Consider the following 24,602-nt stretch of genomic DNA (forward strand, 5'->3'; position numbering starts at 1 on the left):
TTTATAAATATAAGATATAAATAATGAAAACAAGGGTATTCTATGAACACAATTTAAGAATTATGGAAAGAATCTTGAAATTTTTTTAATACTACAAAAAATTAAAATAGTCATTAGATCGAGGAAATATTTTGTAGTTCTAAGGTGATTGTGTGTTCGATTGAGGTGGAGCAAGAAGATGATTAAATAGAATTAATCATCCTCAAAATTAATTGTTCCGGTTGAGAACTGCATCTGGACACGTCACCGGACCTCGTGGAAGTGGAGCAAAGGAAGGGAGGAGAGCGATACGAGCTTCAAGGGCTTCAAGACCACCACGCCGAGGAAGGAGATAAGGCCAGCCACCTGGAGGCCCTGAAACATCACCGGAGAAAGAGGTCATCCTGGCGCCGGGGAGTCCCCGGACGGCCACTCCGACGCTCAAGTCAGCCCAGTCAGGAGGAAGAAGATGAACAGTAAAAAAAATACTGTAATGAAATACTCTAATAAAAGGAAATGCTCAGCTTATAAAAGATAAGGAGAATGAGAGAGAGAGGGAGCGGAGCCCGGAGAGCGGAGCTTAGAGCCGCAAGAGAGAGATAGATCCCTCCTTTTCGAATACCTTCTTCCTCCCTTTATACATCAAGAGCTCCCTTGAAAGTATGACCAGTTCTGACAAAGCATGGTCTTGAGAAGACAACCAATCACATCTGCATTCAATGCTTGGTTAGGTTATTCATTGGAGAGAGAGAGAGCGTCCTGACAAGTGACCTCTCCCATTAATGTTTGACACAGTTGTTTAATAATAGAGAGAGAAGACCCTTTCTGAAAAGTCACATCCTTCTGACAAGGCATGTGGTCCTTAAGAAGATCTTGATAAGACCTTTCTTGATATGATATGATATGAATGGAGGCTGGGCTGTGCCGAGTGGAATTGGCAGCATTGAGCTGAGTGTTGAGTGGCCTGGGTGGAGGTGTCGGATGGCAGTGCTGAGCTGCCGGATGACAGTGCTGAGCTGCCAAGTGGACTGAGTGGCAGAGCGGAGCTGCCGGATAGCAGTGCTGAGCTGCCGGGTAGCAGTGCTGAGCTGCCGGATAGCAGTGCTGAGCTGCCGGGTAGGCTGAGTGGCAGAGCGGAGCTGCCGGATGGCAGTGTTGAGCTGAACTGTGCTGTACCGACTGGGCAGAACTGAATTATACCGAGCCGAATGAGCCAAGTCCTAGAGGGGGCTATAACACTCATGTGGCCGAATGGGCGATTCGGAGGCGCGACCGAAGGGATAACTTGACTTCTTTAGGCCTTTAGGGATAGACAGTGACGGGAGCTGACCGAACCCATGGATGAGGCCCGAATTAGACTCGAGTCAAGTCTGGGTCCTCCAATATACTCACCGGAACATAAGCCTCCCCGCTAGTCTAGTCGAAGGGAGCGTGAGTCGGACTGACTAGACTGAGTCGGACTCGAGTCTGAGTCGGGTCCGTAGACTCAGCCGATCAAGTGGGAGAGAGACAGGACTTCGAGAGACGCAGGGCACGGTAGAGATAATTGACTCAAGTAGTCGGTAAGGAGCTAGCCGACCGCGGAGGAGTTGGAGTCAGGCTAAGGAGAAGTCGGACTCGGACCGGTAGAGAGTCAACCATGATAGGTGACGACTCGGCTTGGTGGGGAGTCGGCCATGATGGGTGGCGACTCGGCTTCGACTCCACCGACTCGGCTTCGGCAGCTGATTCGGCAGCAGTCGGAGTTGGGCAGAAGCACGACGGACTTAGACTCGGGACTCGGCAAGGTCAGGAGGCCTTGTACAGCAGGGGAGGCAAACTTGTCATGTGCATGAGAGCCGGCTGGCGTTACACCGCGAGGACAGCAAGCGGGGCACGCCAGAGTCGGTGGAGTCGGCTTAGTGGACACATGGAATCGGTGACTGCCAAAGTTGGCAGGTAGCTTGCGTAGGAGTCGGCAAGGAGTTGAGTTTGGTAGACACATGGAAACGGGACGTAAGACATATTGTGCTTTTTACTGATGGCGTGTAGAGGTCTCCTTTGCCATCCTATCCCATCAATCAATCACTAAGTCCCTTAATTTGAAACGGCTCCATGTCCTTGCCTATTTATTTATTTCACCAGATGGGATAACTCCGTAGTCTCTTGAGAAGATTCGTTTTATGTAGGATCCATTTGATGAAGTATGAGTGTTCGTTATCTGATCGCAGCAGAGTCAGTAACGCGCAGCAGTCGGCAGCGCGCAGAAGTCGGGAGCCTTTGTCCTGCGGTGTGTCGGGCTGGGGCGCGCGACACCACTGGCCTGGCGGAAGGCAGTGCACAGAAGGAAAATAAGAAGTGTTGCGAGCCTAGGAGTCGGCGGACGTGTCAGCGTCCACAACCATAGGCATGGCGAGAGCAGGTCTGCGGCCGGCTTGGAGTGCGCACAGGTCAGCTTCGACTGTCATGCAGTGGTGAGGTCGGCAAGTCGACATGGAGTCGGACACGCAAATGGGAGTGCCTCTCATGTGTTGATTCTCTCTCCTCCCTCTTCCCAAACAAAATGAACCACATAAGCAACCTCATTCTTGAATCAAGAGAAGCTCGTGATTCTCAAAGAGAGCCTCTTGTCTCACTGTATCACAACCACATGCATGTTGTTAGCTTAGCTTTGGCGTTTTTGCTTCTACTTGGCGTCAATACAAACTGCTTTCTTAGCAGTCTTGTCTTCGTGGACCATACATGATGTACGAGCTAGGTGGACGCTGCCCTTATAGAAGGATCGAACGCTTAGGAGCGATCCTTTACCATAAACCCAGCTTAAGTGCTATTAAGAAGGAAGGACCGAGATCCCATAAAAATTGGTAATTACTCCGTCCGTACTTGAGTCCCGAGGGGTCAAGGACGGGGAATCAAATGGGCTGCTCAGCCGAAGGGATCCTCAAAGAAGGGATTGAGGTGGCTGTGGGAACCGAAGCCCAAGTGAGCATTCGTCCCCTTATAGGAGTCAGCCGTCGGTAGCGGCAACGCGCGGCTTTCAATGTGTTGGGTGCGCGAGAGAAATCAATCGCGCAGGCAATCGTGCGGTGCCCGAGAGAAGTCAGCCGCAGATCAGCGAAGTCGGCCAGGCGCTGCTGTTGGGCGCGGAGTAGGGGAGATCTCTTGTACGAAGGCGCCGTCTTCCTGCACTCAAGGACGAAGGCTCTCAGAACGCTATGGAGTTTGATCAAAACAGGAGAGGTATTGAGTCCGACTGAGTTTTTGCTGCAGAAATAGATCTTGAGGACCTTGATAGGCTCTATTCTCTCCTACCTCCGCTTCGACTTTCGGGATGGTTCTGCTGTCACAGTTCTCCCCGACCGGCATCGGAGAAGAAGACCAACACTCGGCTTTGTGTCGATTGCGAGAAAACAACCAAGATCCTGCCAGCTGATGCCGCCTGCGCCTATATGCTGACTGCCGCCAACCTCCCGAGTCCGCTACCGTCATCCTAGAAGATGGTGGTTGGAGCGGGTGTCCAACAGTCGGCAGAAGGCTCAGGAGATCGGCAGTTGCTGGGTAATGCTCGTATGTGAATCGTCGCAGACTAGAGAGGCCGACAGTCGCTGGGCGGTGTCCAGAGTCGGCAAGGGCAGTGGGCAAGTGCAGTCGACAAACTGTTGCCGACTGCTCACGCCATTCGACGTGGCAGCGCTCGGCAGTGGAGTAGGCTGTGTCGCCGAAGGAGTCGGCAGGTGCCGGAGGAGTCAGCAGGTGCCGGAGGAGTCGGCAGGTGTAGTCGGCAAGCTTTTGCCGGCTGCTCACATCACTCGACGTGGCAGTGCTCGGCAGGTGCCGGAGGAGTCGGCAGGTGCCGGAGGAGTCGGCAAGCTCTTGCCGGCTGCTCACATCACTCGACGTGGCAGTGCTCGGCAGGTGCCGGAGGAGTCGGCAGGTGTAGTCGGCAAGCTTTTGCCGGCTGCTCACATCACTCGATGTGGCAGTGCTCGGCAGGTGCCGGAGGAGTCGGCAGGTGTAGTCGGCAAGCTTTTGCCGGCTGCTCACATCACTCGACGTGGCAGTGCTCGGCAGGTGCCGGAGGAGTCGGCAGGTGCCGGAGGATGCTACTGAGGAGTGGGCGGGCTCTGCCGACATGCACCAGGCGCGAGTGAAGCAGCTGCCGATTGCAGCTGAGTCGACGGCAGTGGGAGTTCGGGCAGAAACACAACGGACTTGGTCTCGGCAGGGAGCACTTGGCAAGGTTTTTGGTTGAGTCGCCATCAGGGCGAGCTTCCGCGTGGAGCGGCCAAGGTGATTCAGCAAAGGGCAGACCCGGCCAAAGGCGGCGATAGACTCTGGCACGCGGTCGAGCAGTCGGTAAGTTTGGGAGGTTGGCAGCGACGTGGAAGACGGCAGCAGGGCCGGTGTCTCCCGTGGCGAATGCAGACCCAGCTGCTTGGCAGCAAGGCGCGACGGGCGAGCCGAGTCGGGAGGGGAGCGTGATGGTGGGCTTCGTGGCGTGGAGTAGCGCACCAGACCTTAAGTGGCTGATATTTCATCACCATATAACATTTGGAGTGGTGGGGGAGGGGAGAACTTGACAAAATTTGATGGAACTGCAGCATGGACCTCACAAGGCACGCATGAGAGACTTCCAAGTGGCCCCCATTCCTTTAATCGAGGCAAGATTTCAGCATACATTTCTCTAATCGAGGAAGGCTGTGATCTTTTGCATCACTCTTTAATCGAAGAAGGATTTGAGCTTTTGCAGCTTTTGTATCGCTCTTTAATCGAGGAAGGCTGTGATCTTTTGCATCACTCTTTAATCGAGGAAGGATTTGAGCTTTTGCAGCTTTTGTATCGCTCTTTAATCGAGGAAGGCTGTGATCTTTTGCATCACTCTTTAATCGAGGAAGGATTTGAGCTTTGTATGTGAGCTGCTCTCCTTCATCATTACTGATTTAGTTACCCAAGATCAGAGAGGAGATCGAGAAAGAAACGAAGATGATGAATAAATAAACGATCGGGAAACGGTGGGGCAGCCTCGCCATCAATGGTGAGGCTGGGACATCCTCGACGGATATGTGTCGGGAAAGGTATGAGCAAGCCGTGTGCAGAAATTGCCAGCGAAGGATTCGGGCACGAATGTCGCGGGCAGTTGCAGAGGTCTTGGGAGAGCAATTCGTGGCCGAGCCTGGCGGTAGGTTGAGATAGTGCACGCACATCGCGTGGTGGACTCGAGAAGCCGGCGTGTCGCACTCAAAGGAGCCGGCAGTAACTCGAGAATTCGGCAGTAGTAAGGGGAGTCGGCACTTACGACTTAGCGCTAATAGTGGAGCACTCGAGTGAGTCAGTGAGTGTTGCTGGTCTGAGCTGTCTGAGCAGGGGGAGTCAGTGAGAATTCTGCTGGCTGAGCTGACTGTCCGACTGACTAAGCAGAGTGCCCGACTGACTTAGCAGCATGGCCAACTGACTGAGCGGAATGACCAACTGACTGAGCAGAATGGCCGAATGACTGAGCAGAGGAAGTCCGATTGGATGGCTGAGAAGCCCGGACGAATGGCTGAAAGTCTAGATGAAGGGCTGAGAAGCCTGGGATGCATGGCTGGAAGCCTAGATGAAAACCGCTTAACAAGAGAACTGCGTGAGTTGACCCCACGCCGGTAGTACGACTCGGTTGCCTAGGCGAGCTCGACCCCGGCTGCCGGAGCGCGGGGGAGTTTGAGAATTGTAGTAGATGGCGCTGACGGACACTGTAGCGGGTCCAGTTCCGCGATTCGGCTTGACCCCGGCTGTGCGAAGCGCGGGGGAGTTAAATATGAAAAGATAGCAAGTGTTATGAAATTTACCAGACTTTGATGTGGCGGGCGCTAGTGGTCCGTGACCACCGGGAGTAAGCTCGACCCTGACTAGGAGGGGAGGTTGAGCCCTGAAAAGAACATTTGCTGATGGAGTAGGTCCGAGACCTAATTTGAGCTCACCTTGGCTCGAGCCGAAGGGAGGTTGAATCCTGAAAAGGGCAATTGCTGATGGAGTAGGTCCGAGACCTAATTTGAGCTCACCTTGGCTATGTCCGAGCCGAAGGGAGGTTGAACCCTGAAAAGGGCAATTGCTGATGGCGTAGGTCCCAGACCTATGTCGATGGCGTAGGTCCCAGACCTAAGTTATGTTGATGGAGATAGCTCGACCCCGACTATGTCCGAGTCGGGGGAGGTTAAGGTTGCGGTAGAAAAATGTCCTGCGGTTGCTGTCCGGAAACTGCTAGGACGGCCGTGGCGACCACCCTGTTGAAATCTTCCTCCGTCATGGCGTGAGGCGAGGCTGAGGAGGTTCATCCGTCGGCATCTCAAATCCGGGCAAAGTGGTTTCCCACAGACGGCGCCAAATTATGTTCCGGTTGAGAACTGCATCTGGACACGTCACCGGACCTAGCTCGCCGTGGAAGTGGAGCAGGAGGAAGGGAGGAGAGCGATACGAGCTTCAAGGGCTTCAAGACCACCACGCCGAGGAAGGAGATAAGGCCAGCCACCTGGAGGCCCTGAAACATCACCGGAGAAAGAGGTCATCCTGGCGCCGGGGAGTCCCCGGACGGCCACTCCGACGCTCAAGTCAGCCCAGTCAGGAGGAAGAAGGTGAACAGTAAAGAAAAATACTGTAATGAAATACTCTAATAAAAGGAAATGCTCAGCTTATAAAAGATAAGGAGAATAAGAGAGAGAGGGAGCGGAGCCCGGAGAGCGGAGCTTAGAGCCGCCAGAGAGAGAGATAGATCCCTCCTTTTCGAATACCTTCTTCCTCCCTTTATACATCAAGAGCTCCCTTGAAAGTATGACCAGTTCTGACAAAGCATGGTCTTGAGAAGACAACCAATCACATCTGCATTCAATGCTTGGTTAGGTTATTCATTGGAGAGAGAGAGAGCGTCCTGACAAGTGACCTCTCCCATTAATGTTTGACACAGTTGTTTAATAATAGAGAGAGAAGACCCTTTCTGAAAAGTCACATCCTTCTGACAAGGCATGTGGTCCTTAAGAAGATCTTGATAAGACCTTTCTTGATATGATATGATATGAATGGAGGCTGGGTTGTGCCGAGTGGAATTGGCAGCATTGAGCTGAGTGTTGAGTGGCCTGGGTGGAGGTGTCGGATGGCAGTGCTGAGCTGCCGGATGACAGTGCTGAGCTGCCAAGTGGACTGAGTAGCAGAGCGGAGCTGCCGGATGGCAGTGCTGAGCTGCCGGATAGCAGTGCTGAGCTGCCGGGTAGCAGTGCTGAGCTGCCGGATAGCAGTGCTGAGCTGCCGGGTAGGCTGAGTGGCAGAGCGGAGCTGCCGGATGGCAGTGTTGAGCTGAACTGTGCTGTACCGACTGGGCAGAACTGAATTATACCGAGCCGAATGAGCCAAGTCCTAGAGGGGGCTATAACACTCATGTGGCCGAATGGGCGATTCGGAGGCGCGACCGAAGGGATAACTTGACTTCTTTAGGCCTTTAGGGATAGACAGTGACGGGAGCTGACCGAACCCATGGATGAGGCCCGAATTAGACTCGAGTCAAGTCTGGGTCCTCCAATATACTCACCGGAACATTAATCAAATCGTAAAAACTAAATACTTAAATTATCATAAAAAATTATGATATTCTATAAGAATTTTAGTACAAAGATACAAATTAAAACGGTAGTTTAAATTATGTAAATTATCATTTTTATAAAAAAGTTAAATAAATGACTTATTATATTATTTATTTTGAGAATATCTTTGATTTCAAAGGGGAGTAATTATGATTAATATTATAATACTGTTTTAAAATAATTTTTAATTAATTTAAAATGATTTAATAAAATTTAAATATTTTTTTATAAATTAATAAAAATATTTTATATATAATAATTTTCATGGAATATAAATTATGTGTACTACTCTCTTCCTCCTGAAATCAAGTTCAAATCTAATTTTTAAAATGATTTAATATTTATTTATTCTTTCTAAAATGCTCTATTTTAATATTTAAAGTTTGAGCTTGATTCTGATCACACTACGAGATCGGACGGTCCAGATGCGGCCGCCTCCAAGCCGCTCGTTGGCCACCAAAACCCTAGAATCTCCTCTATATAAGCCCACGCGATGCCGATGGCCGGAAGCACCTTCGTCGACGAAGTCGCCGTCCACTGTTCTTCTCCTCTGCGTCTCTAGATCTGGGAGTCTCCTTCCGTTCGAAGGTATTTTTCATCGGTTTCTTCAATTCTCCGTTAGATATGTTTTGTAGATTGTTGAGGAGGACGATGACGACTCAATATCAAGGTCTCGTTCGTCGTAATGGCGGTGCTTGTCTCCGCCTTGACGACCATCCTGATATATCACCACCCATATTCTGAGTCCGCCGCCTCTGAGATTTTCTTCCAAGTGATCACAATGTTAATTTTTATTTCGGATTCACCTCTTTTTGGCCGATGATTAATCGATTTTAATGACAAGCATATGTCTGAATCTTATCTCCTGATGAACAGATCTAATCTTCTCTATGAGGCCGATATTTTTCCACATCCTTTGGTTTAAAATTTTGATTTGAGTTTTAACACTTTAAACACTACTGCCTTCCTTCTGAGATTTCTAATCCTTTGATTATAGCGATTTTCTTTCTGGTTTACAGAGGTCTGATGATGATCGCATAGTTCAAATGATCTAAACCCTTTTGGGGTGATGATTATTGAAACGTCTTTCGCTCCTATCTGACGACCTCTATGTCTTTCCAAATATGATCGAGAAATCAATGCACATTTAATTGACACATTAACTTCAAACTTGAAACTGCTTTGATTTTGAGTTGGAATGAAATTTGTTTTGGATCTGCATTCGACAAAAGCCAATCTTAAGCTCAAGAGCAACGGCCAGAATCTTCCTGATGATGAGGTCCGACGGGGAGGGGCTGCAATTAAGAGTGCCGCGTTGCCAGTGATTGCTCGCCGGCGATGATGGACTGTAAGGAGACGGATTCAACTTGTAGATTTAAATTCTTTGCAAATTGGATGGATCTTTGAATGTAGATTTAATTCACCTTGTCAACTATGATTGCTATCTAAATTTACATGTTTGATTTAAAATTTTCAGATGTTGCTGAGTTGCGATTTCTTTTAAAGATTTTTGTGGTTTTGGAGGGCGTCAAATGCATTAAAAACATTCTCTTCTGGTGGTCTTATTTGACCATTTCTAAATGAAAAAAAAACAATGTTTATGCTCCATATTTAAAAGAAAGAAGGGAACAAAAAATCATGGAGTAGTTAAAAATTGTTAAAATGATTTGTAAAAGTATTTTTATTTATTCTATCAAAATTTCACATGAAAATCAACCCCATTAAGAAAAATTTATAATATAACTGATAATATTATAATAATTACAATTGATAATTATTATAATAACAGGTATAATAATATTATATTATTAGTGATCAAAATTAAGATATCCATATTATAGCCAATATAATTCATAAATATCAAAAGTATTTTCAAAAATAAAATATAGATGAGACAATGAAGTATTACTTTGATAATAATCTAAAAGTATTTTTTTATAAAAAAATTAATGATAAATAAATAAACGTCCTTTAACTCCTTTTAATAATTCCAATAAAACCCCAACATGAACAAGACTTGCACAACATGCATCTTCCTTACAAAAAAAAAAAAAATTGATAATCCCAATTAATCACGTTGACTCAATCTTTGAGGATGACCGATTCAATCCCACAAAAGTTTCTCATCGACCACCAAAATAAATCAAGAAATACGCAACAACCAACCCAAATACCCAACATCTTTTAATTACGATTTCCATTTAAAAGAAAATTCTTATAAATACATTGTAATTGAAGATTGAACCACGAGTACCTGAATGTCATACCACGACACCATAACCCTGAGGACAAACCTGCATCTTCCTTACAAGCCTCAGCAAAATCTAAGAGGAATTGATTAAGATACCAAAACAAAATCTTACATTTGATATATTGAATGCAACAAGAATTAAATTGAAACTGACAGAATCTACAACCATCTTCAACAGAACTTGTTCCTATGCATCTGTATCCTTTTTTACTAGTCATCATCTTCCTCATCGAAAACCAACTTGAGGTTCCTCTTATGCCCAGCCTTTTGGGGTGCAGAAAAAACATGCATTTCCTCTTCGGAGTCGTCGTAGTTCGGCTCGAGTTCTATCTCCCGAACCTCCTCGCTGCTCGGGTTATTCTCCATCACCACATCATCATCATCTAGAGCAGATGGAATAGTGCCAGTGTCCATTTCATCCTCAAGGTTTTGGTCTATGCTAACTGGATCTCCTAGAGCTTCCTCCAACTGCCTTGGAACTCTGCTTCTGAAAATAATAAGCATTGATTAACTGCAATTATCTTAAACAAGTTGTTCTAATTAGTTAGACATACTCATGTAGCTGGCTTGAGCCTTAGTATCAACATTCAGTTTATTGAAGCAATAAATTCAGATTGATTACCAAGCATTCCTCTTTTGGATATATTTTCGTTAAGCACTTAGCTAAGTTCTGGTTCACCATTAACAAGTATCGATGATTCGCTAAATGATGCCAATGCATAGAAAAGACACCAAAGATACTTACTTCAGTAAAGTAGCCAGAGTCTCCTCATCAGAATCCTGACTATCTGGTGTTGTTACCTTGTGAAGCAGAGCGACACTTTCATGTGTAGTCTCCTCATTTGTCGACAACTTGCTCTTCTTGTTTCGGCTCCTGAAAGGACAGAATATCAATTGTCGTAATGGACCTACAGATGTTTAAGATATTGAGTGTATCAATTATGTAATCTAACAAACACTGAATACTAGCCTAGTAGGACCTTGATAACCTATGACAACAGTTACCAGAAAAGCCTGAGGAGCTGTCATGAAGATGGAAAGTTTAGTATAATTTATCGAGTAAGAATAAGATTATACTTGAATGCTAACATCAATTGAGGTTTTGAGGAAGTGGCACATTGCTAGAAAATTACATGAAGATGTAGACTTGCTTAATAGTATGGTTGCAATAATGTTCGTATTGATCGTCACACATGAGGCCACAGATATTAATAGATTCTGTCCAGTGCCAAAACCCTTCTATATAAAAGGGACAAAATTTCCAGTATTTCTAAAAAATACAGAAATGATAGCACCAAATGGGACAAAATCTACCTTTGTTTTATAGCAAGCAAGGTTTCCCTTTCTTCTTCAGAACCATTGTCTTCATCTCTTGCTTGGTTTCTAGTTTCTGATGAGCCTATCTCTTTAGGAACAACAAGACCAAGTTGCTTGAGTTTACGCGTAATTTGGATAGCTGAATAGGTCTTATCAGCATCTAAAGCCTCAGCTATCATATGACTGCATTTCTTATGATGCTTAAACCTGCATACAACAAGCAAACATCATGGAAGAATACAGGTGAAGATTTCAAGGAAAATTTTTAGATTACCATGTTTACCAACTCAAACAGAGACTAGTTCAGAAGTAGAGAACGTTAGATTAAAAAATTAGTCAATAGGACAGAGAATTGGATGAAGTAGCCATGGTATCAACCTCTCAAAGAGGATTTTGATCTTCAGCTCCTGGTCTTTGCTAAATGTTTGTACTCTTTTTCTTTTGCGTCTGGAATACAAGAAAAATGAGTTCAGTGAATGCATTATTAAGTTTAAAAAACTCTGTTGTGCCTTAACCTGTTATTGAAGTTACTAGATTCAAAAACAATTATAACATATGAAAACCATCATCATAGTTAAAATACCAGAATTGACTAGACTTCAAATTTCTAGAATGGTTAGCTAATACATGAGCAGTATTGTTAAATGACCTTGAAATATGGTTCCATCCAATCAGTGTAGAGGCCAGCAGGAAACAAATCATCCACTAGGTTAGATATAAACCTACAAACCATGGTTTTGGTTCCATGCTATGCTACTCAAACTTGGGAACATGTACTCACATAGGTATGGATCTAGGTGTCTGCCAACTCATTTTTTTACTCAAACTTGGTTACATGTATCTCACATAGGTATATCGATCTAGGCATCTGCCAACTCCATTTTTTAAGAAAATTTAAATGGGATTAATGACGTACTGATACCAACTCAGTGACAGATAGTGTATCAGGTATCCAACATGGGTACAAGGGCATATGAGGATGAATACCAAAGGTTCCATCTGTCGCACAATGGATAATCCATGCAACTATGCAGCTATTATTCATAACAGGTTAAGGCAGGTTTAAAGATGGACAACTCTAACAATTAGGTGAGAATTGTATTTCTTTGGCATCCAACCATAGTTCCACAAATATGCCTCATCACGAGGATTATTGATAATCAAAAAGCATATTGCAACGGAAAGACAATGGCACACAATGTAAAATGAACACTCGACTACAAAGCATAAATAACTTACAAGGCTGCTCCCTGATAAGATTTTTTCTCCTTAGCTTCTTCAGTGGGATTCTCTCCAGCTGAAATAGATGCATTAACACCTGACGAATTTTTCTTTTTCACTGTGTGTAGACCAAGCTGTTTAAGTTTACGGTAGACTTGAACAGGGGTTATATTCCCTTCAGGGTTTAGAGCTTCTGCTATGAGATGACTGCATCTTTTATCTCCCTTATACCTGAATATCAAAATATATCAAATCAAGCCTTATATTTTAGAACAGCAAAAACACAACATACCACTTACTTGTGATATAGATTTCTTATAGTATTCTCTTGTTCTTGGTCAATAAAGACTTTGTATGGTTTGGAGACCTTTATGTTCTTCGATCTAGATATTGAGAATTAACAATAATAAATTAAAATATTAAATGTAAAACTGTTTGGAGCAAAAACAAGTAGTTAATTTTTCAGTGGTTACTGACCTTCTATCCATTTCTAAATTATCATTTGAGATAGATCTCATGCTTTCCTGTTCACCCACATTTTTCTTAGTTTGGTCAAAATTATTTTCATGCAACTCATCAGATGAATTATCATCCCTGCATAGTGAGGCTCATAAAATATCAAACAAGAGAGACTCACTATGAATATTTGAGATATATTATAGAAAAATACTCTTTTGCTCAATAAAATTAATATACATGGGCCAAAACAAATATTCTCATATAAATACCTCAGATTATTGAAGTCAGATGGCAAGATGAATTCATCATCACCAAGAGAGTCTGCTATGCTTTTGGGCCTTGTATCAGTTCTCAAAAAAGTACCATCATGAGGTTTGTTTGCATCTTTCTGGAGATCTGAAACATTAGCTGAAAGAGCATCTGCAGTAATGCAATGGCATTCTCTACGTGTCTTCCAGAAGAGTATTTCAACAAAAAGCAATGGTCGCTCTTTCATTAGCTTAAGCATTCTTCTTATAAATTTTGTAATAAAATTTACAATATTACTGTGTTTCTTGGATTTTGATGATTCTTGGTCAGCTAGTATATCATAGAACACCCTCAAGATTGATAACTGCAGAATGAAACAGATTACTCACATCAAACAAACAAGTCAATAACATCAGGGTAATATATGGGTTGACTCAGAAAATACCTGGTAGAGCATAGGGGAAATGTCTAAATCGTCACATATTCGCCGTAGCATGCATATGATGTAGTGATTGGTACCAGCAGAGTTGCTTTTATAGTACTTCAGCAACCAACATAAATTGCTAATAACACAGTTGTTCACAAAAGTAGCAACTAATTTGGTTATATTAAAGTCAACTTCATTGGTGTCAGGCAACTGATCATCACTAGAAGAATCTACTGGTTCATGGACAAGCTCAATGAAATCAGCATTTTCAATCTCACCAACTAAAGGAACCATGTCATCTCCAATGCCTCTCTTGTTTATGGCAACATCTGCAGCTTGATCAGAGAGTGGCATAACTTCTCGGTCAATGTCTTGATCAATTTCACCGAGCTTGGTCGATTGCTTGTTTATCAAGGAATTAGGTTCTACAAGTGTTTCAGAACTATGTCCTCCAGTTTCATCAGCTTGATCAACATCATTTTTCAGATTTATGTGCTCACTAACGCTAGCAGCCTCATTATTTCCAGTGCCTTTTGGTTTCTCCTTCCTTCTGACTTTCCTTGACTTTCTAGCAACCTAAAGTTTAGATAGGAACAAGAAGAATATAGAAAGTCATTTACCAGTGCAAGGTTATGAATCTTAGGTTACTTATAGATCAATAATTCCATCGACCATCATGATCAAGCTGTGTTAGTCCACTACTTGAGATTGACCATATGGATCCTTTTTCCTACATTGAACTTAAAGCAAGTGTAACATTAGTGACGTCTAGATATCGTAAATCACTTTCACTTAGGTTACTTATGTATCATCATCTACCCTTATGTTGCAGCTTGACGATTGATGATGATGATTAATCCATTATACCTTCAGAAACCAAATGGAATATATACATCATGCCTTGCCGAGGTTTAAGTCATTATCAAACTTATCCTATGATGAATCATATTATGGAACTTTCAAAAGGAGCTATTTTGAAACCAATAAAAGATGAGATAATCATTTCTGGAAATCAAATTACTTACATATTTGGAATATCTACATGTTGTGTATTTAATAAGAATTGATAGAAAAATAAGGGAAAAGAAGAAAGAGTTACATATAATTTTTAGCGATTTTGAAAAAAAAAATATATGATGGTCTGTAGACAATAAGCTCTGAGAAAAAGGAAAATCTAGTAACTAGACTAATGTGATAAATAAGATGTATAATATATCATTTTTAATGGTAGAGCTACAAGAACGCGATAATGATTTTTCTATAGCTATAACTTTACATGGTCAACTTTACATCTCTATCTTTTCACATTAATGTTATATAAACTAACCAATCATATTCAAGATACACTCTCTTTGTTGTATATTATTTGCATGAATTGTGTTAATTGATGAGTATAATTAGATTAAATTTGAAGCTTGGATTATAGAAAAAACAATAGAAACTAAAGTTTTTAAGATGAATAGAATAAAAATTGAATATACAAAATGTAATTTATCGCCTTAGTTTCTTAAATTGTAAGGCACCAAAATGTAATCCATATGTCAAGGGATAGATCCCCTTGAGATCTTCATGCCCTCATAAGCTAAACAAAATTATAAGATTGTTGTATGGTATGCAATACTTTATGGATTAGAATATTATGTTGTTAGAAAATAACATGCGCTAAAAAGTAATATAGCTAAGATGAAAATACTAAAATGGATTTAGGGTTACTAGAAAAAATAAAACATGAATATTTAAAAGTAATTAGGTGAAGCTCCAATAAAATATAAAATAGGAGAGAAATAGGTTGATTCGATTCATACAAGTTCAATTGTGAATTATATTTTATAGTTAGAAAAGTTGAATCTATTAGAAGAAAGTGTAAAGGGTAGAGTAAGTTCTAAGAAAATATCCATCAATCTAATAATAAATAAATAAATTTGAATACTAATTACTGGTCTTATCTTGCATAAAACTCAATAAAAAGAAAAGATTCATGCAGTCACACTAAATAATTGGGGCAAAGATGGCTATGTCAATCCTACTTATCATGTGATCTTAAACTATGTATGCAATTTCAAATTCAGGGTTTAGTTTATAAGTGGAACATGCAAGACCATATTGTGCACAAAGAATAGTTGAAATAACTACAAGCAAAATCCAAATCTGTGGAGCTTTAGCTATTGTTAGACCATACCCTCAGTGCACCACGGTCTTGAAGTTTTTCCATAAGTCGTAACATTACGTGTATCACTTCCAACAGATCTGCAAGATCACTGAAAGAGAAACAGTGTGTATCATAATAGGAATATAGCATGATAAATAAAGCTTAGGACAAAATATAGGCAATAAACAAAGTTTTAGTAAACATGAAGTCATTTAAACAAAATAAAAAACATTTGTGCTGATGGTGACTTTAGTAAGATATCATTCCTAGATACAAATTCTTTTTCTATTCGGACTTAATTGGGTCTCTTTGATTCCCAGAGGATTTGTATTTGGAAATTATTAGGTTCAGATTTTGTTTTATTCTCACTTGAATGTGTAATGAAAGAGATACAAGGGATAAAATCGACCATGCAAAAGTATCATTGGATGATTATGCCACCAAATATACAAGCTCCTCAAGAACATAGACAATTCATCAAGGTATAGCTCCACCAACCCAGATGCCTAAAGGAGTTCCATATCAATCACTTCCATTCCTCCCATCAATCCATCTGTAGCACTCAAAGCTAGAGCTCTAACTTGATTCAGATGAACTAAATCTTCTAGTTTGGTAATTGGACCCAAGAAACAACTTGAATTTTATATTTGAATCTATATTAAAGTTAATATGTAAAAAATGTATGGAATTCTTATATTTTTTTCGCTGTAAAATATCTTCACTCCCAAAAACTCACTTTCATAAAAAGTAGTGTTGCAACAATAATGACAACTAGTAGAATGGAGAGAGAAACAAAATTGGAATTCATAGTTATGCAACATTGCTAACAGTACAAGATGGTTACAGTTCTTATGGATAAATAGACTAAGGTGTGCCTTATGCGCCAACCAAAAATATACCCAGTTCCTAAAGTAGCATATGAATATGGATAATGAAGTAGCAAATGTTTCAGGAGAAACTAAACATAAAATTAGTGATAGTTAATTATTGTAGCTAACACTTTGCATTCCAAAATGTAACAATTACAGTAAAGCATTTAATTTTCAATAATTAATCTAAGTTCTCAAATACACCATGAATATAATGTTTAAAGAGAGGCATATAAGGAACAAAAATTGTCAGAATCATATAGCACTATTATTTCTATGGCATGAACCTTTTGGGTTGTTTATGTGAGTTGAAGGATTTGAACATGTTCAACAGAAAATGAGTCAGCCCTTCATCCGTCTGATCATAAAACAACTTATACAGCAGAACACGAGCAACTTGTGTTTCTTTTGAACCTTTAGAAGATACTTTTAACACCAAATCTAGCATGCGAATCTGCATATCAAGAAAACACTTTAAACAGAAATTTGCATTATAAAAACGTGAATTAAAACAAACTGAAATTTTGATTCCATCTGGTTTCATAAGGAAAACATTGGCATAGTTCATTTGGTAAAATATGTTAAGCTTCAGGAAAACTAAAAATAATTATAATTTTTAAGTTGATTTAACAAATAAATGATTGAAATAACTGTAAGACATTATTTGACATTTGTGCTATTGCCTGTTCACTAAAGGAATTATGAAATGTATTTGAAAAATCTAGGGGGTAAATTGATATTTTGCAAAATATGGGAGGTGATGTAATAATTTTATACACTTTGGGGGCACAGTGAAATTTCTTTCACAATTTTTCAGATTTTATTCATTTTAACAATTCCCAACAGATATATACCAATTTGCTGTAACAGTGGTCAATTAGCATATTTTTTCCCTTTTTGAAAATAAACCTATCTAGCAATATTGAGATGACATATAGCAAATATAGCAAAGTAAAGACTATCAATCATACTCAATATAAATTCTCTCATTGGATAAGAAAATCATAGATTGCTTAAAAGTTAAAGCCTAATAGCCTATCCTAAATAAATAGAACTCATGGCTTGTTGTATTTATTACAAACTTAGAAAGATACATTTGCCAATTCTCATAATGGTGAAAAATACAATCTCCAGTGTTTTCTTGCACTTAGAGTGAATATTTTGAGAGCAAGAGATATTTAAATGCAAAGCAGATACTAGCAAAACATTTTGTGATAAATAACCGGACTGTAGAATTAGAAACACAACATGCTGATATATTTATTTACTGAAACTGACCATACTCTTAAACAGGGAGCCAATAGTTGACAAGGATTTGTAATCATTAGTTTGCTTCAAGCCATCAAAAGTCTCAAGCCATTTGGATATGACAAATTTGAGCATAGCTTCATTCATTGTTGCTGCAACTGGTTCGCAAACCTCACCATGGAATGTTGTTTTATCACCGCACAAATTTTCACATGAAAGATCAGAAAGGGGTTCCTCCATATTAAGTTCCTGAAGAAAAGACATCACTTGATTTTTACAAACATAAGACCTGATCACCTGCTACATGATTTATTTATATCACTTAAGTAAACATGATGCCTTAAGCAGATATAGAAACATGTAGTAACTAGTTGGTAAAAAAAAGAAGCTAGCAAGCTAGGCGCTTGAAGTTGGTAGAGACTGTCACAGCTGTGCAATTGAAGCAAGGAGTTCAAATTCTAAAACATAATAGAATAGATGGTTTCTCTTCATTTATGTAAATAGAACCATGTTACAATGATGATTAGCATACTACTTAAGAGTATCAATCATTTATTATCAAACATGAGAAAGAATAAACAGTATGAGATGTGTTAAACCTTTTGCCATGTGAACTTCTGTAGTGGATTATACTGTGAAACAATAACTAAAATGTTGGTTTGAAGAAACTGTAATTTTCAGAAAATTCTAAGAAATACTTCCACAACTTATGATTCATGTTTGCCCCCAATTATTTGGTTGGCTACATGAATCTCATCTCTATATTGTTAGTTGTTGAAAGCCCATTACATCACTTACACTTGACAACCTAGCCTTGTGAAAATATGATTTAAAATTCATAGTCATATCAATTTTAACACTAGTTACGCCAAGCTCAACTGTTTTCATCTTAACCTTGGGACTGAACACTAATAGGCATTTGGTTCACGAAATTGATTGAAAAGGAATAAGTAACTATTCTTAGGGAATGGAATTGACAAGAAGAGATTAGGAATACTTATTCCTTAGTTTGGTTCATGGAATGAAATATAGATACTTCATTTGAATTTCGATGCTTGATTTGTAGGAATGTTATAAGTAATGTATAAGGAATGGTCTTCACACTGATCTACATGAAATATTTTATCAAACTTATCTAGCTCTTAAAACTGACCTAGCTTGTCCAACCCACTTGAATTGTCCAATTGAACAACCTGTCTAGTTGTAAGACCAAGAATCATCTGCAAGAGAGGATCTTTGCTTTAGGAATAGGAAGTTTGCAAGTCTCTGATTATTTTTTGCATCTTCTCAATTATATATTTGATCAAAATTTGATTATTTTGGTTTGTCCTATTATTACAAGTCGAGCAAAATTGACTAAGTTCAAATTTATACCAACAAATATAATGCAAGCATCAAGAAAATTGAAAAGAGATAGCAAGTCAATACACGATAATAAGGACTTTCTTCTGAATTTTTCTCACCTTTGATATTAGGATCTTTTGGTGCTGAAATGCCAAAACAAATTTAGCAACTCGAAAAACATCATAATCTCAGCTTTTTGAATAGACTGTGACTCCTTTGTAATATCAACATAAATGGATTGCATCAAAACTGGGGGATAGAACATTATATGGCAAAAAAAGGTGAACAAAAAGCTTGAGTTAGTATCAAGAAAATGCAAGAAATTAAATATCTTTACAATGAAATTTACCATTATAACCTCCTGACAAAAACTGGTTCAAGAATTCATTTAGTAGTTCCAGAATATTTTTCTTTCCAGGATGCAAATTGTCATGGTCCCAAGCGATTCTCTTTAATGGACCCCGTTGAACATTGTGAATTTTTATCATGCCATTTCCTGAGACAGAGGTTGGGTGCCGTTTGAGTACAGTTTTGGAGCCATCCTATCAACAAAATATCGCTTATATATTAAGCAGCCATCAAGTATTCCTGTAATAATTTCCTCACAGCATTTGCATAAGGTTAGAGAGTATACCACCCCAAGGAGAGTAAATGTTCCGCTGAACTGTGAATGGCGTTCAACGTTCCTTAGATGGATGGTTCTTCTCTTCTCCTTTTCTTCTTCCATAATAGATCTGAGAGAATCTATAGTTGTTGAAATATCCTCATTTACCTGCACATATGATTTTAAAGTGATGCTACATGTTCAACACAAATATTTCGAAGATTCTTTGCTGGATTTGAGATTTCAACCCTGTAAAACTCGGTCAGTTTATCCCTTTTACTACTTATGGGAAACCTTTTAATTAATTAAAGTCATGAATTTGAAGCATTAAAGTATATGGCTTCCAAATCAAACTCATTTTTTTTCTACAATAACATGGTGTTTGCAGATTCCCAGTTACTAACAAAATAATATTAGCAGAAAAAGAATATGTCAGAAGTACAAAAACTTTGCAACCCTTCAGACAGACTAAGCAAGTTTGTTTATGAAAAATCAAACTTGATAGAACTTAATATGCAGTTAAACAATGATTGACAAGCTTCTTCAACCAACAAGAGGACCCAGATGAAGAAAAGAAAGCATTGCTAAGAGAAACAAATTATGTATAAAAGTAGGCAAGGACAAAATAAACCTTATTGGCCGGTTTAGAAACTCTAGCTATGAGGTCCGGGTCCTGTCCCAGAAAAATGAAGTTGAAAATTTCCAACAAAAGAAGATTGTCTTGCTGAAGACAACCAGAAGAGTCATCAACATGCTGAGTTAGTACTATAATCAAGTCCATAACATTCTCTTCGAACATGAGCTCCAACAATCTATCTGCCAGACAGAAATACTGAGTAGCTAATCCAGCTGACTTTTGTTGCTGTGTGATATCAAGGATGGCTAGGATATTTCGGAACAATGTAAGCACCAGCTGAACCAACTTCCAGTCATCTTCTGTAAATGTGTTGCTGGATGAAATGTTAAACATGAAAGTTCAATCAGTAATTTTGGCATTGTACCAGGAAATGGTACAGGAAGAAGACCAAAACATGAAACAACATACTGTATAAATTGATTTAGGTCAATGTTTGCCAAAAGACAATCTAACCCCATGATATTTATTCTAATTCTGGACAGATAAACTTTGCGAGTATCAACTAGAAAATTTGCTAGCAATTTTCAATTTATTGTTCACCATAATGAGTTCAAACAGGCCCATCAAGGTAGTCATGGTAATATGCTTCATGAAAAGAACCAACCTGAGCCAAATCTTTCAAATGAGCTGAAAACACGCCAAGCTAAAATCAACCAGATTTTTAAAAAGAAACAAATTAAGCCCAATCAAGTCTGAGTCTAGCATCCCCTTTTTAGGTTCTTTGTACTTGATTGAATTGGTCAAGTTCATGGGTTTCTTTTTTCATTGTTTTCTGGAAAATAAATGATACATTTTTTTATATGAGTCAAGAATCAAGCCCAATCAAGAGTGGTTAAGTTGAATTAGCTCTATTTTTTTATTTTAAAACTTGTCGTATTATTAAAATCCTACCATGAGACATCAAACTATTATAGTGATCACTTCCAAACTAAATTCTTCTTCATATGTGAGAATTTTCTTTAATTATCATGATACAGCAACCAGATCATAATAAAGATGAAAGAGACTTCCCCTTGGAGCTAGGGGTATATACCATAACTGGACATGACCCAAAACATAGAAGAAACAAACTTTGTAAGTGATACAACACGATCCGAATACATAAATGGATGACACAATTTTACCTATTTGCAAAGCAATCTAATTTAAAAAATTCTAATAGCATTTTATGTTACATAATTTAATTATTTAGAGAACTTAATTAATCTTACATTTTACAAAATTATTATTGAAATTAAATTAACTTATTATTATTTCATATAATTTTATATCGACCTGAATGACATGACCCATTTATGAATCATCATTGAAATCTATGAGAAAAAGAGAAGGGAAGTTTTAGTTAGTAAAAAGATTATTCTCTTGCTAGTGGATGCCCAAAAAAAAAAAAAAAGGACAACCCGATACACAAAGCTTCTACCAATGCAAGATCCTAGGGAAGAGTAGACCACATTGAACCTACATTACAAGAGGTTGTTTTTGCGATTCAAATCTATGACCACAAAATCATAAAACAACAACTTTACCGTTGCTAGTGGATGCTAATGATTTGAAAATCAAACCCAAGGTTGACCTGGATGTTAGAAACTCCATTATGCACTGGAAAGTAATTAAATTAGCTTACTTAATAATAGATGAGTGGAAGTAGTGCATTAGACTGATTCTACCTATTGAATAGTCAAATACATTGTTCAACTAGAAGCTGGGGCAGCTCGCCAAATTGAACCAGCCAATCTAGTGTGGTTTTTAAAACATTCAAGCTTGATCTAGCCAAGCTTAGACAACATGCATGATTATGATATTTGAGTTCTTGCATAATGGCTAGTTCATTATCGTGGCTAACATCTTCGACACCATGAGTATTTGAGGGCAAAATGGTGAGTGTACTCTTAACAATGGATTTTATCCCTATCCGTCCACATTAATAACCTCTATTAATCACCTGAAGGACTCCACAATACATCATTGTATTAAAGGAGTTTTTGTGTGTTCTCTCCAATTTGTTCTTCATTCCTATTATGGTAGAAACAAAGTTCTTCATTAGTTGACTAGTGTTTGCATTCATGTAGTCTTGTTTTCCTAATGAATAGTATGAAAGAAAACACATAGCATTTTCTATTCCATCCTTCCAAGTAAGCAACAAGAGGAAAAACCTTTTTTTTTTTCACTTTAACTTTTCCATCCCTCCATATCTCCTCTCCTGTCTCTTCACTTTTCCGTTCCTCCAATTAAACATAAAATAAGTTTCACCAGTAAAACACACTACTTAAAGAACCTCCAACAAAGGAAGATTGAGCTAACATACCAAAAGTTCTGAAACAAGTCTCACAAGCAAAAAACAGTACACAAGAAATGGCACGACACAAATTGCCACCCTACTCATATTCCAAATATCATTTGTTTTCAGGAAAAACCAATGACTACACTAATTTATCTTTCCATTGTAGCATTGTTGCAAATAAATTGACAATATAGTGATAACCTTTTATGTATGATAAATTCTTGGACTTCTAAACTTGTCTATTAGCGTTAACTTGATAAAATGAGTATGAATTTCTAACAAACATGTACTACCACGCTCCAACATACCAATTGATCCAATGTATTATTTGCCAATATGATCCTGTAAAAATGGTACAAGTTATAGCATTGCTACTTTGTTATACTATTTTAAGGGAAGATGAGATTTTGAGTTAATGGATTGTAGGACATCAATCAAGCTTCCAACCTGAGACTCGTTAAGGCAATTGATGATGTAGTTCTTATACCTATTAATCTTGTCATTCTAAACAAGCCCAGGAGAAAACTCTCTCTAATTCTAAACAAGTAATCATGACCTAGAGGATGAAAGAGACACACACTTTCTTCTTCTTCTTCTTCTTTTTTTGCATTTGAGCATGGTACCTTCCTACAATTTAGCAAAAATCCTTCTGATGCTAATATTCTGTCGTTTGATGCAAAAACCCTAGAAAAATTTAGCATTTTATTTTTTAATTTATGTAGATTGCCTAGACAGTTTTCTTCAAACAATAGCTATCTCCAATGAAAATAAAAGGGGAGAAAACAAGCAGAGAAATATAACATTCGGCGTTAGAGTTATTAACAAATGTTAAGATGGAGCTGTTAACTCACTGCTCTAAATGATCCAATGGATCTTCAAGAAGAGACACGATAACTGCAATGGTGATAGAACGTGTCAATGAAGCTTTCAGATCCCACAGATACTCTATCTGCTGCGCAACATTATCTGAAGAATGGTCTACTGGCATTGTCATAAATACCAAAATCTTGACTGCGCAGCAAAAAGTCACAGTCAGGCCATAAACTGAACAAAGATTAAACTTAAACAGCAAAAAAAAAAACTGGCTTGAAACTTGGTGATACAGAAAGTTACCAGCACTGATTAACAAATTCCGATCGCTCTGGTAATGTTCAATTAGAGGGACCAGATCACGAGACACTATATTCCACTTGCATATCTGTTTGAATACGTCTCGCCGCTGCGGATTATCACGCCTCAAGAATCGCTGCAAATCCTTCAAACTATCTGCCGAAAGCGCCCATCTTGTCAACTAGAAGGAAATACCTAATCCGAGTAACAAAGGACCTCGAGTGATAAACCCTACCTAAACAGAATTCGCCTTTTGTGTAACCGACTAGGGCGCCATTCTCGTCCTCCTCGGGACACCCGATCCCAGCGCAGATGATGGAGAGCCCTTCCGTGTCCATCTCGAGCTCTTCTTGGCGGAATCCGGGCTAGTTAGCAGCGCCCCTAACTGGGGATCGATTTGAAATTGAAGATCAGGCTTCGGAGGAGTCGGTGAAGAGGAAAGACGAGACGAGAATATAGAGAAGGAGAAAGCGGCGGCCGGGTGAAGAGGCGAAATTTTCCCGCCATAGTACGCGTTTCGCGCGCGTAATAAATACTTCAGCGGGCTGCAGCTTGCAGGCAAAAATGGAAACCGAGTTAGGTTACGACGCAAGTCACGATGCAAGATGGAGCCTAACAATCTACCTTGGGTCGCGAGTCAAGTCGTGGCCTGAAGCGGTGCTTTAGTCGCGAGTTAAGTGGCTCCTAACTAGGGGTGAGTAAAAATTGATTAAACCGAATAAATCGATCGAATTAAAAAATTTTGATTTGATTATTTTAGAATTTTGATTATTTTTTCTTAAAAAATCGATTAATTCAGTTAATTTGATTCGATTTCAATTTTAAAATTTCTTATTCGATTAAATCGAATAAACTGAATTAATTTTAA

The 24,602-nt window shown here is 39.7% G+C and overlaps 1 protein-coding gene, 1 long non-coding RNA gene and 2 other non-coding genes across 4 annotated transcripts; 3 read left to right on the top strand and 1 right to left on the bottom strand.

The window, feature by feature from the left end:
- The first annotated feature begins 8,088 nt into the window (after positions 1 to 8,088).
- On the top strand, positions 8,089 to 9,087 carry LOC141831212 (uncharacterized). Its single transcript, XR_012602020.1, has 2 exons — positions 8,089 to 8,156; positions 8,588 to 9,087. It is a non-coding gene; the product is annotated as an uncharacterized LOC141831212 (long non-coding RNA).
- Positions 8,215 to 8,316, top strand: LOC141831288 (small nucleolar RNA Z43). Its single transcript, XR_012602033.1, has one exon. It is a non-coding gene; the product is annotated as a small nucleolar RNA Z43 (small nucleolar RNA).
- LOC141831287 (small nucleolar RNA snR60/Z15/Z230/Z193/J17) lies at positions 8,586 to 8,678 on the top strand. Its single transcript, XR_012602032.1, has one exon. It is a non-coding gene; the product is annotated as a small nucleolar RNA snR60/Z15/Z230/Z193/J17 (small nucleolar RNA).
- A 799-nt stretch (positions 9,088 to 9,886) lies between the features above and the next one.
- LOC141830968 (uncharacterized) lies at positions 9,887 to 24,106 on the bottom strand. The gene is given in 20 exon segments (XM_074718422.1): positions 9,887 to 10,306; positions 10,565 to 10,693; positions 11,134 to 11,343; positions 11,515 to 11,583; positions 12,376 to 12,588; positions 12,657 to 12,740; positions 12,835 to 12,951; positions 13,086 to 13,429; positions 13,511 to 14,068; positions 15,672 to 15,750; positions 16,798 to 16,964; positions 17,789 to 18,007; positions 19,222 to 19,274; positions 19,277 to 19,351; positions 19,452 to 19,644; positions 19,737 to 19,874; positions 20,338 to 20,656; positions 23,476 to 23,635; positions 23,738 to 23,890; positions 23,970 to 24,106. Coding segments are annotated over 20 exon segments (3,660 nt in total). The 5' UTR covers positions 24,073 to 24,106; the 3' UTR covers positions 9,887 to 10,029.
- Between the last annotated feature and the right edge of the window lie 496 nt (positions 24,107 to 24,602).

Source organism: Curcuma longa, chromosome 6 (genome assembly GCF_044706935.1).
Source record: "Curcuma longa cultivar G26 ecotype Majalengka, Jawa Barat chromosome 6, ITB_CL_G26_1.1, whole genome shotgun sequence".
In the NCBI taxonomy this organism is placed as follows: domain Eukaryota; kingdom Viridiplantae; phylum Streptophyta; class Magnoliopsida; order Zingiberales; family Zingiberaceae; genus Curcuma; species Curcuma longa.